This window comes from Anas platyrhynchos, chromosome 5 (assembly GCF_047663525.1).
Source record: "Anas platyrhynchos isolate ZD024472 breed Pekin duck chromosome 5, IASCAAS_PekinDuck_T2T, whole genome shotgun sequence".
Lineage (NCBI taxonomy): Eukaryota > Metazoa > Chordata > Aves > Anseriformes > Anatidae > Anas > Anas platyrhynchos.
In genome coordinates, this window is record NC_092591.1 from 27,291,418 (window position 1) to 27,308,135 (window position 16,718).

Below are 16,718 nucleotides of genomic sequence, written 5' to 3' on the forward strand. Positions count from 1 at the left end.
GAGATTTATTGTCTCTAATTGTAACTATTCCTATACCTGGAATAATCTTTACTGAATGAATAGATGACTCATTATGTTTCCTATTAAATTACCAAATGATTACTTTGTCTAGAATTCCTGGTAGGGTAATACCCTACATACATGATATGTATATGTACATATGATATATACATGATATGTATACATACATGATATGTATGATATTACAGAACTAAGTGGACTACTCAGATAATGGCATTGAGATACTGAAATTTTCATTCTAAGTTTCATGGTATTTTCTTTTACTCTTTCAGTTACATCATCACCAACAACATCAGTATGCGTTCATGAAGTCTGTCAGTGGTCAGAATGGTATGATGGAAATCTACTCATACCTGGATATGATGGTGGAGATTTTGAAACGTTTGATGATTTGAGAGCTAAAGGTTATGAAGTCTGTAGAGCTCCAAAGGCTGTTCAGTGCAGAGCAGAGAAATTTCCTAACATACCACTGAAAGACCTTGGCCAAACAGTAGAATGCAGTACAACGTCTGGACTTATATGTTACAACAAAGATCAAATTTCAACAATGTGCTACAATTACGAAATCAGAATCTTATGTTGTGTTTTTGTACCATGCTCTTCCACACCTTTCATCACAACACCTTATGAGACTTCAACACCGATCACACACATCCCAGTTCCAGAAATGACAACCACAACAGCAAGTACCAGTGTCACAACTTCAGCTACAAGCACAGAAAAAACAAGTCCAATTATCGAAACAAGTACTCCTTCAGAAACACCTCTGGAAACAAGTACTTCCACTACGCCTATAACCAGTACGATGCCTTGCCAACCAAAGTGCAAATGGTCCCAGTGGTATGATGTCCATTTCCCAACTTTGCAGAACAAAGGAGATTATGAAACTTACCATGACATTAGATCAGCTGGAAAAGCAATCTGCAGACATCCTGAAAAAATACAGTGCAGAGCAGAAAAATACCCACATAAATCCATTGAAGAAATTGGTCAGGTTGTTCACTGCAATGTATCATTTGGACTTATCTGCAGAAATGAGGATCAAAAAGGAGAACTGCATATGTGTCTTAATTATCAGATAAAAGTACTCTGTTGTGATGACTACAGCCACTGCTTAACACCTACTGTACCAAGGGAAACGTCTGCCAGTACACCATCAACAGTTCCTACAACTTCTGAAACGTCAACATTCACACCTTCAGTTACTAAAGAAATAACAACAACCACAACCAAAACGATGAAACCAGTCACAACAATTCCTTCAACCACTCCTGGTTGCATAAAAGAGGAATGTGACTGGTCAATATGGTATGACGTTAGTTATCCAGAATCTGGATATAATGATGGAGATTTTGATACAATTGAGAACATAATAAAACATGGATATAAAGTCTGTGCTAACAGAAAGGCTGTAGAATGCAGAGCAGTAAGGTTCCCTGACACACCGTACCAACTCCTGGAGCAACGCATTACATGCAATGCTGAAGAAGGATTAATATGCTACAATAAAGACCAGCTACCACCAATTTGCTATAATTATGAAATAAGATTTAAATGCTGTAGAAACATAACAGTGCCATGCGAAACAACTCAAACGACCACACAAGAGTCAACAACAATGACATACTCAACAACTCAAAGTACACAATACACAAAAATATCAACAACAGAACAAACACCAGAATTTCACACCAAACATAAAACTACAACTGCATCAACAATACCACCAAAAACAGAACATATTCATAGTGAAACTACATCGACACCAACGACACAAACACAAACAGAATCAAAGACAACGTACACTACATTACCAACACCAGTCACAACCTCAACCTCGACAGTGCCCATATCCTCAGAGTCAACACCACTAAGCTCCACCAGCACCACCACCTTCACGCCGACCCCTACTGTCATCCCCTCAACCAGCACGACTTACAGCACTGAATCCACTACCATCTGTCAACCTGAATTCTGCTCCTGGTCAGAATGGTTCGATGTTGACTTCCCTGCCTCGGGACCTAACCAGGGAGACTTTGAAACCTACCAGCACATCCGGGCCGCTGGGAAGGAAGTCTGTCAACACCCCAAACAAATCCAGTGCCAGGCGGAGGACTACCCCGAGATTTCCATCGAAAACGTCGGCCAGGTTGTACAGTGCGACGTCCACTTTGGACTGGTGTGCAAGAACGAAGACCAGCCCGGCAGATTCAAGATGTGCTTCAACTACAAGATCCGCGTCCTCTGCTGCACCCCGAACTACAACTGCCCAGTCACCACCACACCTACCACCAGCCCCACCAGCACCACCATCCCAAGCACCGTCACATCACCCACCACGGTCACCACCTCCACCTCTACTAGCTACTCCTCCACCACAGCGCCAACCTCATCACAGTCAACACCACTAAGCTCCACCAGCACCACCACCTTCACGACGACCCCTACTGTCATCCCCTCAACCAGCACGACTTACAGCACTGAATCCACTACCATCTGTCAACCTGAATTCTGCTCCTGGTCAGAATGGTTCGATGTTGACTTCCCTGCCTCGGGACCTAACCAGGGAGACTTTGAAACCTACCAGCACATCCGGGCCGCTGGGAAGGAAGTCTGTCAACACCCCAAACAAATCCAGTGCCAGGCGGAGGACTACCCCGAGATTTCCATCGAAAACGTCGGCCAGGTTGTACAGTGCGACGTCCACTTTGGACTGGTGTGCAAGAACGAAGACCAGCCCGGCAGATTCAAGATGTGCCTCAACTACAAGATCCGCGTCCTCTGCTGCACCCCGAACTACAACTGCCCAGTCACCACCACACCTACCACCAGCCCCACCAGCACCACCATCCCAAGCACCGTCACATCACCCACCACGGTCACCACCTCCACCTCTACTAGCTACTCCTCCACCACAGCGCCAACCTCATCACAGTCAACACCACTAAGCTCCACCAGCACCACCACCTTCACGACGACCCCTACTGTCATCCCCTCAACCAGCACGACTTACAGCACTGAATCCACTACCATCTGTCAACCTGAATTCTGCTCCTGGTCAGAATGGTTCGATGTTGACTTCCCTGCCTCGGGACCTAACCAGGGAGACTTTGAAACCTACCAGCACATCCGGGCCGCTGGGAAGGAAGTCTGTCAACACCCCAAACAAATCCAGTGCCAGGCGGAGGACTACCCCGAGATTTCCATCGAAAACGTCGGCCAGGTTGTACAGTGCGACGTCCACTTTGGACTGGTGTGCAAGAACGAAGACCAGCCCGGCAGATTCAAGATGTGCCTCAACTACAAGATCCGCGTCCTCTGCTGCACCCCGAACTACAACTGCCCAGTCACCACCACACCTACCACCAGCCCCACCAGCACCACCATCCCAAGCACCGTCACATCACCCACCACGGTCACCACCTCCACCTCTACTAGCTACTCCTCCACCACAGCGCCAACCTCATCACAGTCAACACCACTAAGCTCCACCAGCACCAGCACCTTCACGCCGACCCCTACTGTCATCCCCTCAACCAGCACGACTTACAGCACTGAATCCACTACCATCTGTCAACCTGAATTCTGCTCCTGGTCAGAATGGTTCGATGTTGACTTCCCTGCCTCGGGACCTAACCAGGGAGACTTTGAAACCTACCAGCACATCCGGGCCGCTGGGAAGGAAGTCTGTCAACACCCCAAACAAATCCAGTGCCAGGCGGAGGACTACCCCGAGATTTCCATCGAAAACGTCGGCCAGGTTGTACAGTGCGACGTCCACTTTGGACTGGTGTGCAAGAACGAAGACCAGCCCGGCAGATTCAAGATGTGCTTCAACTACAAGATCCGCGTCTTCTGCTGCACCCCGAACTACAACTGCCCAGTCACCACCACACCTACCACCAGCCCCACCAGCACCACCATCCCAAGCACCGTCACATCACCCACCACGGTCACCACCTCCACCTCTACTAGCTACTCCTCCACCACAGCGCCAACCTCATCACAGTCAACACCACTAAGCTCCACCAGCACCACCACCTTCACGACGACCCCTACTGTCATCCCCTCAACCAGCACGACTTACAGCACTGAATCCACTACCATCTGTCAACCTGAATTCTGCTCCTGGTCAGAATGGTTCGATGTTGACTTCCCTGCCTCAGGACCTAACCAGGGAGACTTTGAAACCTACCAGCACATCCGGGCCGCTGGGAAGGAAGTCTGTCAACACCCCAAACAAATCCAGTGCCAGGCGGAGGACTACCCCGAGATTTCCATCGAAAACGTCGGCCAGGTTGTACAGTGCGACGTCCACTTTGGACTGGTGTGCAAGAACGAAGACCAGCCCGGCAGATTCAAGATGTGCCTCAACTACAAGATCCGCGTCCTCTGCTGCACCCCGAACTACAACTGCCCAGTCACCACCACACCTACCACCAGCCCCACCAGCACCACCATCCCAAGCACCGTCACATCACCCACCACGGTCACCACCTCCACCTCTACTAGCTACTCCTCCACCACAGCGCCAACCTCATCACAGTCAACACCACTAAGCTCCACCAGCACCACCACCTTCACGCCGACCCCTACTGTCATCCCCTCAACCAGCACGACTTACAGCACTGAATCCACTACCATCTGTCAACCTGAATTCTGCTCCTGGTCAGAATGGTTCGATGTTGACTTCCCTGCCTCAGGACCTAACCAGGGAGACTTTGAAACCTACCAGCACATCCGGGCCGCTGGGAAGGAAGTCTGTCAACACCCCAAACAAATCCAGTGCCAGGCGGAGGACTACCCCGAGATTTCCATCGAAAACGTCGGCCAGGTTGTACAGTGCGACGTCCACTTTGGACTGGTGTGCAAGAACGAAGACCAGCCCGGCAGATTCAAGATGTGCTTCAACTACAAGATCCGCGTCCTCTGCTGCACCCCGAACTACAACTGCCCAGTCACCACCACACCTACCACCAGCCCCACCAGCACCACCATCCCAAGCACCGTCACATCACCCACCACGGTCACCACCTCCACCTCTACTAGCTACTCCTCCACCACAGCGCCAACCTCATCACAGTCAACACCACTAAGCTCCACCAGCACCACCACCTTCACGCCGACCCCTACTGTCATCCCCTCAACCAGCACGACTTACAGCACTGAATCCACTACCATCTGTCAACCTGAATTCTGCTCCTGGTCAGAATGGTTCGATGTTGACTTCCCTGCCTCGGGACCTAACCAGGGAGACTTTGAAACCTACCAGCACATCCGGGCCGCTGGGAAGGAAGTCTGTCAACACCCCAAACAAATCCAGTGCCAGGCGGAGGACTACCCCGAGATTTCCATCGAAAACGTTGGCCAGGTTGTACAGTGCGACGTCCACTTTGGACTGGTGTGCAAGAACGAAGACCAGCCCGGCAGATTCAAGATGTGCCTCAACTACAAGATCCGCGTCCTCTGCTGCACCCCGAACTACAACTGCCCAGTCACCACCACACCTACCACCAGCCCCACCAGCACCACCATCCCAAGCACCGTCACATCACCCACCACGGTCACCACCTCCACCTCTACTAGCTACTCCTCCACCACAGCGCCAACCTCATCACAGTCAACACCACTAAGCTCCACCAGCACCAGCACCTTCACGCCGACCCGTACTGTCATCCCCTCAACCAGCACGACTTACAGCACTGAATCCACTACCATCTGTCAACCTGAATTCTGCTCCTGGTCAGAATGGTTCGATGTTGACTTCCCTGCCTCGGGACCTAACCAGGGAGACTTTGAAACCTACCAGCACATCCGGGCCGCTGGGAAGGAAGTCTGTCAACACCCCAAACAAATCCAGTGCCAGGCGGAGGACTACCCCGAGATTTCCATCGAAAACGTCGGCCAGGTTGTACAGTGCGACGTCCACTTTGGACTGGTGTGCAAGAACGAAGACCAGCCCGGCAGATTCAAGATGTGCCTCAACTACAAGATCCGCGTCCTCTGCTGCACCCCGAACTACAACTGCCCAGTCACCACCACACCTACCACCAGCCCCACCAGCACCACCATCCCAAGCACCGTCACATCACCCACCACGGTCACCACCTCCACCTCTACTAGCTACTCCTCCACCACAGCGCCAACCTCATCACAGTCAACACCACTAAGCTCCACCAGCACCACCACCTTCACGCCGACCCCTACTGTCATCCCCTCAACCAGCACGACTTACAGCACTGAATCCACTACCATCTGTCAACCTGAATTCTGCTCCTGGTCAGAATGGTTCGATGTTGACTTCCCTGCCTCGGGACCTAACCAGGGAGACTTTGAAACCTACCAGCACATCCGGGCCGCTGGGAAGGAAGTCTGTCAACACCCCAAACAAATCCAGTGCCAGGCGGAGGACTACCCCGAGATTTCCATCGAAAACGTCGGCCAGGTTGTACAGTGCGACGTCCACTTTGGACTGGTGTGCAAGAACGAAGACCAGCCCGGCAGATTCAAGATGTGCCTCAACTACAAGATCCGCGTCCTCTGCTGCACCCCGAACTACAACTGCCCAGTCACCACCACACCTACCACCAGCCCCACCAGCACCACCATCCCAAGCACCGTCACATCACCCACCACGGTCACCACCTCCACCTCTACTAGCTACTCCTCCACCACAGCGCCAACCTCATCACAGTCAACACCACTAAGCTCCACCAGCACCACCACCTTCACGCCGACCCCTACTGTCATCCCCTCAACCAGCACGACTTACAGCACTGAATCCACTACCATCTGTCAACCTGAATTCTGCTCCTGGTCAGAATGGTTCGATGTTGACTTCCCTGCCTCGGGACCTAACCAGGGAGACTTTGAAACCTACCAGCACATCCGGGCCGCTGGGAAGGAAGTCTGTCAACACCCCAAACAAATCCAGTGCCAGGCGGAGGACTACCCCGAGATTTCCATCGAAAACGTCGGCCAGGTTGTACAGTGCGACGTCCACTTTGGACTGGTGTGCAAGAACGAAGACCAGCCCGGCAGATTCAAGATGTGCCTCAACTACAAGATCCGCGTCCTCTGCTGCACCCCGAACTACAACTGCCCAGTCACCACCACACCTACCACCAGCCCCACCAGCACCACCATCCCAAGCACCGTCACATCACCCACCACGGTCACCACCTCCACCTCTACTAGCTACTCCTCCACCACAGCGCCAACCTCATCACAGTCAACACCACTAAGCTCCACCAGCACCACCACCTTCACGCCGACCCCTACTGTCATCCCCTCAACCAGCACGACTTACAGCACTGAATCCACTACCATCTGTCAACCTGAATTCTGCTCCTGGTCAGAATGGTTCGATGTTGACTTCCCTGCCTCGGGACCTAACCAGGGAGACTTTGAAACCTACCAGCACATCCGGGCCGCTGGGAAGGAAGTCTGTCAACACCCCAAACAAATCCAGTGCCAGGCGGAGGACTACCCCGAGATTTCCATCGAAAACGTCGGCCAGGTTGTACAGTGCGACGTCCACTTTGGACTGGTGTGCAAGAACGAAGACCAGCCCGGCAGATTCAAGATGTGCCTCAACTACAAGATCCGCGTCCTCTGCTGCACCCCGAACTACAACTGCCCAGTCACCACCACACCTACCACCAGCCCCACCAGCACCACCATCCCAAGCACCGTCACATCACCCACCACGGTCACCACCTCCACTTCTACTAGCTACTCCTCCACCACAGCGCCAACCTCATCACAGTCAACACCACTAAGCTCAACCAGCACCAGCACCTTCACGCCAACCCCTACTGTCATCCCCTCAACCAGCACGACTTACAGCACTGAATCCACTACCATCTGTCAACCTGAATTCTGCTCCTGGTCAGAATGGTTCGATGTTGACTTCCCTGCCTCGGGACCTAACCAGGGAGACTTCGAAACCTACCAGCACATCCGGGCCGCTGGGAAGGAAGTCTGTCAACACCCCAAACAAATCCAGTGCCAGGCGGAGGACTACCCCGAGATTTCCATCGAAAACGTCGGCCAGGTTGTACAGTGTGACGTCCACTTTGGACTGGTGTGCAAGAACGAAGACCAGCCCGGCAGATTCAAGATGTGCCTCAACTACAAGATCCGCGTCCTCTGCTGCACCCCGAACTACAACTGCCCAGTCACCACCACACCTACCACCAGCCCCACCAGCACCACCATCCCAAGCACCGTCACATCACCCACCACGGTCACCACCTCCACCTCTACTAGCTACTCCTCCACCACAGCGCCAACCTCATCACAGTCAACACCACTAAGCTCCACCAGCACCAGCACCTTCACGCCGACCCCTACTGTCATCCCCTCAACCAGCACGACTTACAGCACTGAATCCACTACCATCTGTCAACCTGAATTCTGCTCCTGGTCAGAATGGTTCGATGTTGACTTCCCTGCCTCGGGACCTAACCAGGGAGACTTTGAAACCTACCAGCACATCCGGGCCGCTGGGAAGGAAGTCTGTCAACACCCCAAACAAATCCAGTGCCAGGCGGAGGACTACCCCGAGATTTCCATCGAAAACGTTGGCCAGGTTGTACAGTGCGACGTCCACTTTGGACTGGTGTGCAAGAACGAAGACCAGCCCGGCAGATTCAAGATGTGCCTCAACTACAAGATCCGCGTCCTCTGCTGCACCCCGAACTACAACTGCCCAGTCACCACCACACCTACCACCAGCCCCACCAGCACCACCATCCCAAGCACCGTCACATCACCCACCACGGTCACCACCTCCACTTCTACTAGCTACTCCTCCACCACAGCGCCAACCTCATCACAGTCAACACCACTAAGCTCAACCAGCACCACCACCTTCACGCCAACCCCTACTGTCATCCCCTCAACCAGCACGACTTACAGCACTGAATCCACTACCATCTGTCAACCTGAATTCTGCTCCTGGTCAGAATGGTTCGATGTTGACTTCCCTGCCTCGGGACCTAACCAGGGAGACTTTGAAACCTACCAGCACATCCGGGCCGCTGGGAAGGAAGTCTGTCAACACCCCAAACAAATCCAGTGCCAGGCGGAGGACTACCCCGAGATTTCCATCGAAAACGTCGGCCAGGTTGTACAGTGTGACGTCCACTTTGGACTGGTGTGCAAGAACGAAGACCAGCCCGGCAGATTCAAGATGTGCTTCAACTACAAGATCCGCGTCCTCTGCTGCACCCCGAACTACAACTGCCCAGTCACCACCACACCTACCACCAGCCTCACCAGCACCACCATCCCAAGCACCGTCACATCACCCACCACGGTCACCACCTCCACCTCTACTAGCTACTCCTCCACCACAGCGCCAACCTCATCACAGTCAACACCACTAAGCTCCACCAGCACCACCACCTTCACGACGACCCCTACTGTCATCCCCTCAACCAGCACGACTTACAGCACTGAATCCACTACCATCTGTCAACCTGAATTCTGCTCCTGGTCAGAATGGTTCGATGTTGACTTCCCTGCCTCGGGACCTAACCAGGGAGACTTCGAAACCTACCAGCACATCCGGGCCGCTGGGAAGGAAGTCTGTCAACACCCCAAACAAATCCAGTGCCAGGCGGAGGACTACCCCGAGATTTCCATCGAAAACGTCGGCCAGGTTGTACAGTGCGACGTCCACTTTGGACTGGTGTGCAAGAACGAAGACCAGCCCGGCAGATTCAAGATGTGCCTCAACTATAAGATCCGCGTCCTCTGCTGCACCCCGAACTACAACTGCCCAGTCACCACCACACCTACCACCAGCCCCACCAGCACCACCATCCCAAGCACCGTCACATCACCCACCACGGTCACCACCTCCACCTCTACTAGCTACTCCTCCACCACAGCGCCAACCTCATCACAGTCAACACCACTAAGCTCCACCAGCACCACCACCTTCACGCCGACCCCTACTGTCATCCCCTCAACCAGCACGACTTACAGCACTGAATCCACTACCATCTGTCAACCTGAATTCTGCTCCTGGTCAGAATGGTTTGATGTTGACTTCCCTGCCTCGGGACCTAACCAGGGAGACTTTGAAACCTACCAGCACATCCGGGCCGCTGGGAAGGAAGTCTGTCAACACCCCAAACAAATCCAGTGCCAGGCGGAGGACTACCCCGAGATTTCCATCGAAAACGTCGGCCAGGTTGTACAGTGCGACGTCCACTTTGGACTGGTGTGCAAGAACGAAGACCAGCCCGGCAGATTCAAGATGTGCCTCAACTACAAGATCCGTGTCCTCTGCTGCACCCCGAACTACAACTGCCCAGTCACCACCACACCTACCACCAGCCCCACCAGCACCACCATCCCAAGCACCGTCACATCACCCACCACGGTCACCACCTCCACCTCTACTAGCTACTCCTCCACCACAGCGCCAACCTCATCACAGTCAACACCACTAAGCTCCACCAGCACCACCACCTTCACGACGACCCCTACTGTCATCCCCTCAACCAGCACGACTTACAGCACTGAATCCACTACCATCTGTCAACCTGAATTCTGCTCCTGGTCAGAATGGTTCGATGTTGACTTCCCTGCCTCGGGACCTAACCAGGGAGACTTTGAAACCTACCAGCACATCCGGGCCGCTGGGAAGGAAGTCTGTCAACACCCCAAACAAATCCAGTGCCAGGCGGAGGACTACCCCGAGATTTCCATCGAAAACGTCGGCCAGGTTGTACAGTGCGACGTCCACTTTGGACTGGTGTGCAAGAACGAAGACCAGCCCGGCAGATTCAAGATGTGCCTCAACTACAAGATCCGTGTCCTCTGCTGCACCCCGAACTACAACTGCCCAGTCACCACCACACCTACCACCAGCCCCACCAGCACCACCATCCCAAGCACCGTCACATCACCCACCACGGTCACCACCTCCACCTCTACTAGCTACTCCTCCACCACAGCGCCAACCTCATCACAGTCAACACCACTAAGCTCCACCAGCACCACCACCTTCACGACGACCCCTACTGTCATCCCCTCAACCAGCACGACTTACAGCACTGAATCCACTACCATCTGTCAACCTGAATTCTGCTCCTGGTCAGAATGGTTCGATGTTGACTTCCCTGCCTCGGGACCTAACCAGGGAGACTTTGAAACCTACCAGCACATCCGGGCCGCTGGGAAGGAAGTCTGTCAACACCCCAAACAAATCCAGTGCCAGGCGGAGGACTACCCCGAGATTTCCATCGAAAACGTCGGCCAGGTTGTACAGTGCGACGTCCACTTTGGACTGGTGTGCAAGAACGAAGACCAGCCAGGTAAATTCAAGATGTGCTTCAACTACAAGATCCGTGTCCTCTGCTGCACCCCGAACTACAACTGCCCAGTCACCACCACACCTACCACCAGCCCCACCAGCACCACCATCCCAAGCACCGTCACATCACCCACCACGGTCACCACCTCCACCTCTACTAGCTACTCCTCCACCACAGCGCCAACCTCATCACAGTCAACACCACTAAGCTCCACCAGCACCACCACCTTCACGCCGACCCCTACTGTCATCCCCTCAACCAGCACGACTTACAGCACTGAATCCACTACCATCTGTCAACCTGAATTCTGCTCCTGGTCAGAATGGTTCGATGTTGACTTCCCTGCCTCAGGACCTAACCAGGGAGACTTTGAAACCTACCAGCACATCCGGGCCGCTGGGAAGGAAGTCTGTCAACACCCCAAACAAATCCAGTGCCAGGCGGAGGACTACCCCGAGATTTCCATCGAAAACGTCGGCCAGGTTGTACAGTGCGACGTCCACTTTGGACTGGTGTGCAAGAACGAAGACCAGCCAGGTAAATTCAAGATGTGCTTCAACTACAAGATCCGTGTCCTCTGCTGCACCCCGAACTACAACTGCCCAGTCACCACCACACCTACCACCAGCCCCACCAGCACCACCATACCAAGCACCGTCACATCACCCACCACGGTCACCACCTCCACCTCTACTAGCTACTCCTCCACCACAGCGCCAACCTCATCACAGTCAACACCACTAAGCTCCACCAGCACCACCACCTTCACGCCGACCCCTACTGTCATCCCCTCAACCAGCACGACTTACAGCACTGAATCCACTACCATCTGTCAACCTGAATTCTGCTCCTGGTCAGAATGGTTCGATGTTGACTTCCCTGCCTCGGGACCTAACCAGGGAGACTTTGAAACCTACCAGCACATCCGGGCCGCTGGGAAGGAAGTCTGTCAACACCCCAAACAAATCCAGTGCCAGGCGGAGGACTACCCCGAGATTTCCATCGAAAACGTCGGCCAGGTTGTACAGTGCGACGTCCACTTTGGACTGGTGTGCAAGAACGAAGACCAGCCAGGTAAATTCAAGATGTGCTTCAACTACAAGATCCGTGTCCTCTGCTGCACCCCGAACTACAACTGCCCAGTCACCACCACACCTACCACCAGCCCCACCAGCACCACCATCCCAAGCACCGTCACATCACCCACCACGGTCACCACCTCCACCTCTACTAGCTACTCCTCCACCACAGCGCCAACCTCATCACAGTCAACACCACTAAGCTCCACCAGCACCACCACCTTCACGACGACCCCTACTGTCATCCCCTCAACCAGCACGACTTACAGCACTGAATCCACTACCATCTGTCAACCTGAATTCTGCTCCTGGTCAGAATGGTTCGATGTTGACTTCCCTGCCTCGGGACCTAACCAGGGAGACTTTGAAACCTACCAGCACATCCGGGCCGCTGGGAAGGAAGTCTGTCAACACCCCAAACAAATCCAGTGCCAGGCGGAGGACTACCCCGAGATTTCCATCGAAAACGTCGGCCAGGTTGTACAGTGCGACGTCCACTTTGGACTGGTGTGCAAGAACGAAGACCAGCCAGGTAAATTCAAGATGTGCTTCAACTACAAGATCCGTGTCCTCTGCTGCACCCCGAACTACAACTGCCCAGTCACCACCACACCTACCACCAGCCCCACCAGCACCACCATCCCAAGCACCGTCACATCACCCACCACGGTCACCACCTCCACCTCTACTAGCTACTCCTCCACCACAGCGCCAACCTCATCACAGTCAACACCACTAAGCTCCACCAGCACCACCACCTTCACGACGACCCCTACTGTCATCCCCTCAACCAGCACGACTTACAGCACTGAATCCACTACCATCTGTCAACCTGAATTCTGCTCCTGGTCAGAATGGTTCGATGTTGACTTCCCTGCCTCGGGACCTAACCAGGGAGACTTTGAAACCTACCAGCACATCCGGGCCGCTGGGAAGGAAGTCTGTCAACACCCCAAACAAATCCAGTGCCAGGCGGAGGACTACCCCGAGATTTCCATCGAAAACGTCGGCCAGGTTGTACAGTGCGACGTCCACTTTGGACTGGTGTGCAAGAACGAAGACCAGCCAGGTAAATTCAAGATGTGCTTCAACTACAAGATCCGCGTCCTCTGCTGCACCCCGAACTACAACTGCCTACAGTCCACTACGTCATCCCCCACCGCTTCAACCATCCGTACAACATCAGAGACCACAAGTTACACTACTTCTTTTCCTACGTCTACACCATGTTTCTGCAAAATTGGAGATGACATTTATTCACCTGGTAAATTTTCTCTTTTTTTTTTTTTTTAACTTGTTTTCCTTTTATGTATTTCCTTCATTTATTACTGTATTTTTTATTTTCTTCTCATTTTACATCTTCATATTTATATGCCTTTATGAAAGAAAAACAAGAAAAAAATTCATCATGAGGGAAAGATTAAACAGAAAAACATTTGCACAGTTGAACTGCTCGGCACCATTAGGACAATTCTCATCCCATTCCCCATTAATATACACCCCCTGTCCTACTCTTCCCGTTTTATTGTACACCATGATGCCATGTGGTGTCCACTCTCATCTTCTTTTACACTCCTAGCCTCTTCGTTGGCAGGGCAGCCTGAGAAGCTGCAAAGTCCTATAGTTGGTGTCAGCACTGCTCAGCCACAACTAAAACATCAGTGTTTTATCACCATTATTTTCATCGTAAATACAAAATACTGCACCATACCAGCTGCTATGAAAAATATTAACTCTGTCCCAGATGAAACCAGGACACCTGGATATCTAATGTCTGGTTAATTTTTTTTTATTATTATTATTTGCTGTCTCTTCCTGACTGCATTTTCTTTCTTTCTTCAGGTGATGTGATTTACAACAGAATGGACAGTGATGGATGTAGGTTTTATGCCATTTGCAGTCAAGCATGTTCAGTTGAACGATACACCGGACCTTGTAATGTTACTACTCCTGTAACCACTACTTCCCCTCAGACACCTACTGTAACAACATCAACTCCATCTCCTCCTTCAGGTTGTGTTTCTAGTACTTACCCTCCACTACAGGTATGTAGTTCCTATTTTATTATGATGGCTGAAATAACATTGGTGGTAGTTTGATACCAGAAAAAAAATGTCAGCAGTCTTTAAAATTTACACATCCAGATTGTCAGAATAAACATTGCTAGTGATGGACAACGTACAACATAACATTTTAATGTGTGTACTTTATATATATATATATATATTTTGCAAACTAAGGAAAATGCACTTTTTTTCTTATAATTTCAGTGATAGCAAAATGTGCTTTTTGATGCACTGCATTGCATAAGTAACAAACCTTCCTAGTGAAATAAAAGAGCAAATTTTCTTATGTATTTTCCCTCTTGATTAAATGGAAAAATCTAAGCTACCATGGAAACTTGTAACTGTTTCTGTTCTCCTATCCTCTTCCCAGTACTTTTTTTTTTTTTTTAATGGTGATTGTCTGTGCTGATAGTGAAGTACAGTATGCATATACATGTATACTTATCCAGTACAAAGGATATCAGTTCCCTTAACTCAAAACCCATCTCACAAACTCTCAGAAGAGCTCCTAACGCAGAATGAATAGATGGAATTAAGGCTTTACATCCTTCTAGTATAAAAAAATTGAATTGCGTAGAACACTGTAAACCTTCTACTGCCAGCGAAGATTTTCATTTTAGTTCTTGTTCCAGATTTGGAAAGCAAAACAATTTCCGATTCTCCATACCATGGTCAGAAGAGTGAATACCTCTGGTCAACATCTTAAATCATTAGTACCACAAATTCAAAAGAAGGAACTTATATATTCATTTGCTTTCCAACAACACTGTCACTTGAAACATTACACAATTGAACTAAAAATATGAATAAAATTCATACCTGTTTGCAAATTCCTGTGATAGCAATTCTTGTTTATTTTGCAGCCTGGCCAGAGACACAAATTATCCAACTGTACAGAAATCATCTGTGAGGGAGACAACAAAATAAAAGTACTTCAACAAACCTGTAAACCAGTAAATGAAATTACCTGTGCAAACAAATATCCACCAATACTGGTACCTGATGAAAATTACTGCTGTTACCACTATGAGTGTCAATGTAAGTACCAGTAGATTAAGGAATTACATTTTTGGAAATAAGCAAAACTTTGCACAGAATATATAGGGAGTTTGTTTTCCTAAGTTTGCTCTTGAAATTGTAGTATATTCACTTCATTCCCTAAATTCTTTCTTCTACATTAACTTTCATGTTAATCCTCTAAATATTTTCTCTCTACCAGGTGTGTGCAGTGGATGGGGTGATCCTCATTACATTACTTTTGATGGAACCTATTACACTTTCCTTGAAAACTGCACTTATGTCCTGGTGAAACAGATTGTACCTAAATACGACAACTTCCGTGTTTACATTGACAATTATTACTGCGATTCAAAAGATGGACTTTCCTGTCCTAAATCGATTATTATTTACTACAAATCTGCAAAAGTGGTGCTGACCCGTGAACTCATGAATGGTGTGATGACGAATGTGGTAAAATATTTTTTTAATTATTACTATATTATTGAAAAAAGAGAAATAAGGTCCATAGGCCTTACTGATTTTCATTTGAAATATAGCCTGTTAAGAGTATCAAATCACAGAGGTGACAAGGGCAGAGGAAATCATTAGTTAAAAAAATGATTATAGTAATTTCTTCAAACTTAGTGTCACAAGAAGCTTAGCACTACGCAGGTAAATACATTATATGTGTATTTGCATGTATATAAATGACACTAGGAAACAGATTAATACAGCTGAAGACAAAAATAATGCTTACACTGCTACTTGATCCATGTTTCATAAAAACTAATGCACTGTGCCATTCACTTCTGTAAGCAAACACATTATGAAGAAACACAAATGGAAATTGAAAGCATCATTTTTCTCTCATGGTCAGACTGGTGTGTATCCCATAGTGGCTGGCTGACTAGGAATTGCCTCCTTTGCATGGAGAACTTCAGGCACTAAACAAAGCTATAACATGAATCCTTCTCTGATCCCTTGCTGGGAAGAGTGGTATAGCTGAAGAAGAGGGGTGAGCAGGGGTGTCACTTCATTTTAGGATCCTAACTCAGTGTTGGCAGCCAATGAAAAACAGAAGTCAGTCCCAGTGTTACACTGGGACTTTATTAGGTGGTTGGAGAACAGAAAGAGGTGAGATGATTAGTTTGTCTTAATATGCACTCTCCATCTTCTGAGCCAGGCAAACTTCTCCTTACTTACAACCAGAAAGTCATGCT

General features: G+C 50.2%; 1 protein-coding gene across 1 annotated transcript in view; it reads left to right on the forward strand.

Moving 5' to 3' along the window:
- The window catches only part of MUC5AC (mucin 5AC, oligomeric mucus/gel-forming), a 51,132-nt gene that overhangs the window by 23,663 nt on the left and 10,751 nt on the right, over positions 1-16,718 (forward strand). The window contains exons 31-35 of the mRNA XM_072038384.1: positions 294-7,788; positions 8,830-13,697; positions 14,276-14,478; positions 15,363-15,537; positions 15,719-15,969. Of these exons, the coding sequence (XP_071894485.1) occupies positions 294-7,788; positions 8,830-13,697; positions 14,276-14,478; positions 15,363-15,537; positions 15,719-15,969 (12,992 nt within the window). The remainder of the gene's footprint in view (positions 1-293; positions 7,789-8,829; positions 13,698-14,275; positions 14,479-15,362; positions 15,538-15,718; positions 15,970-16,718) is intronic.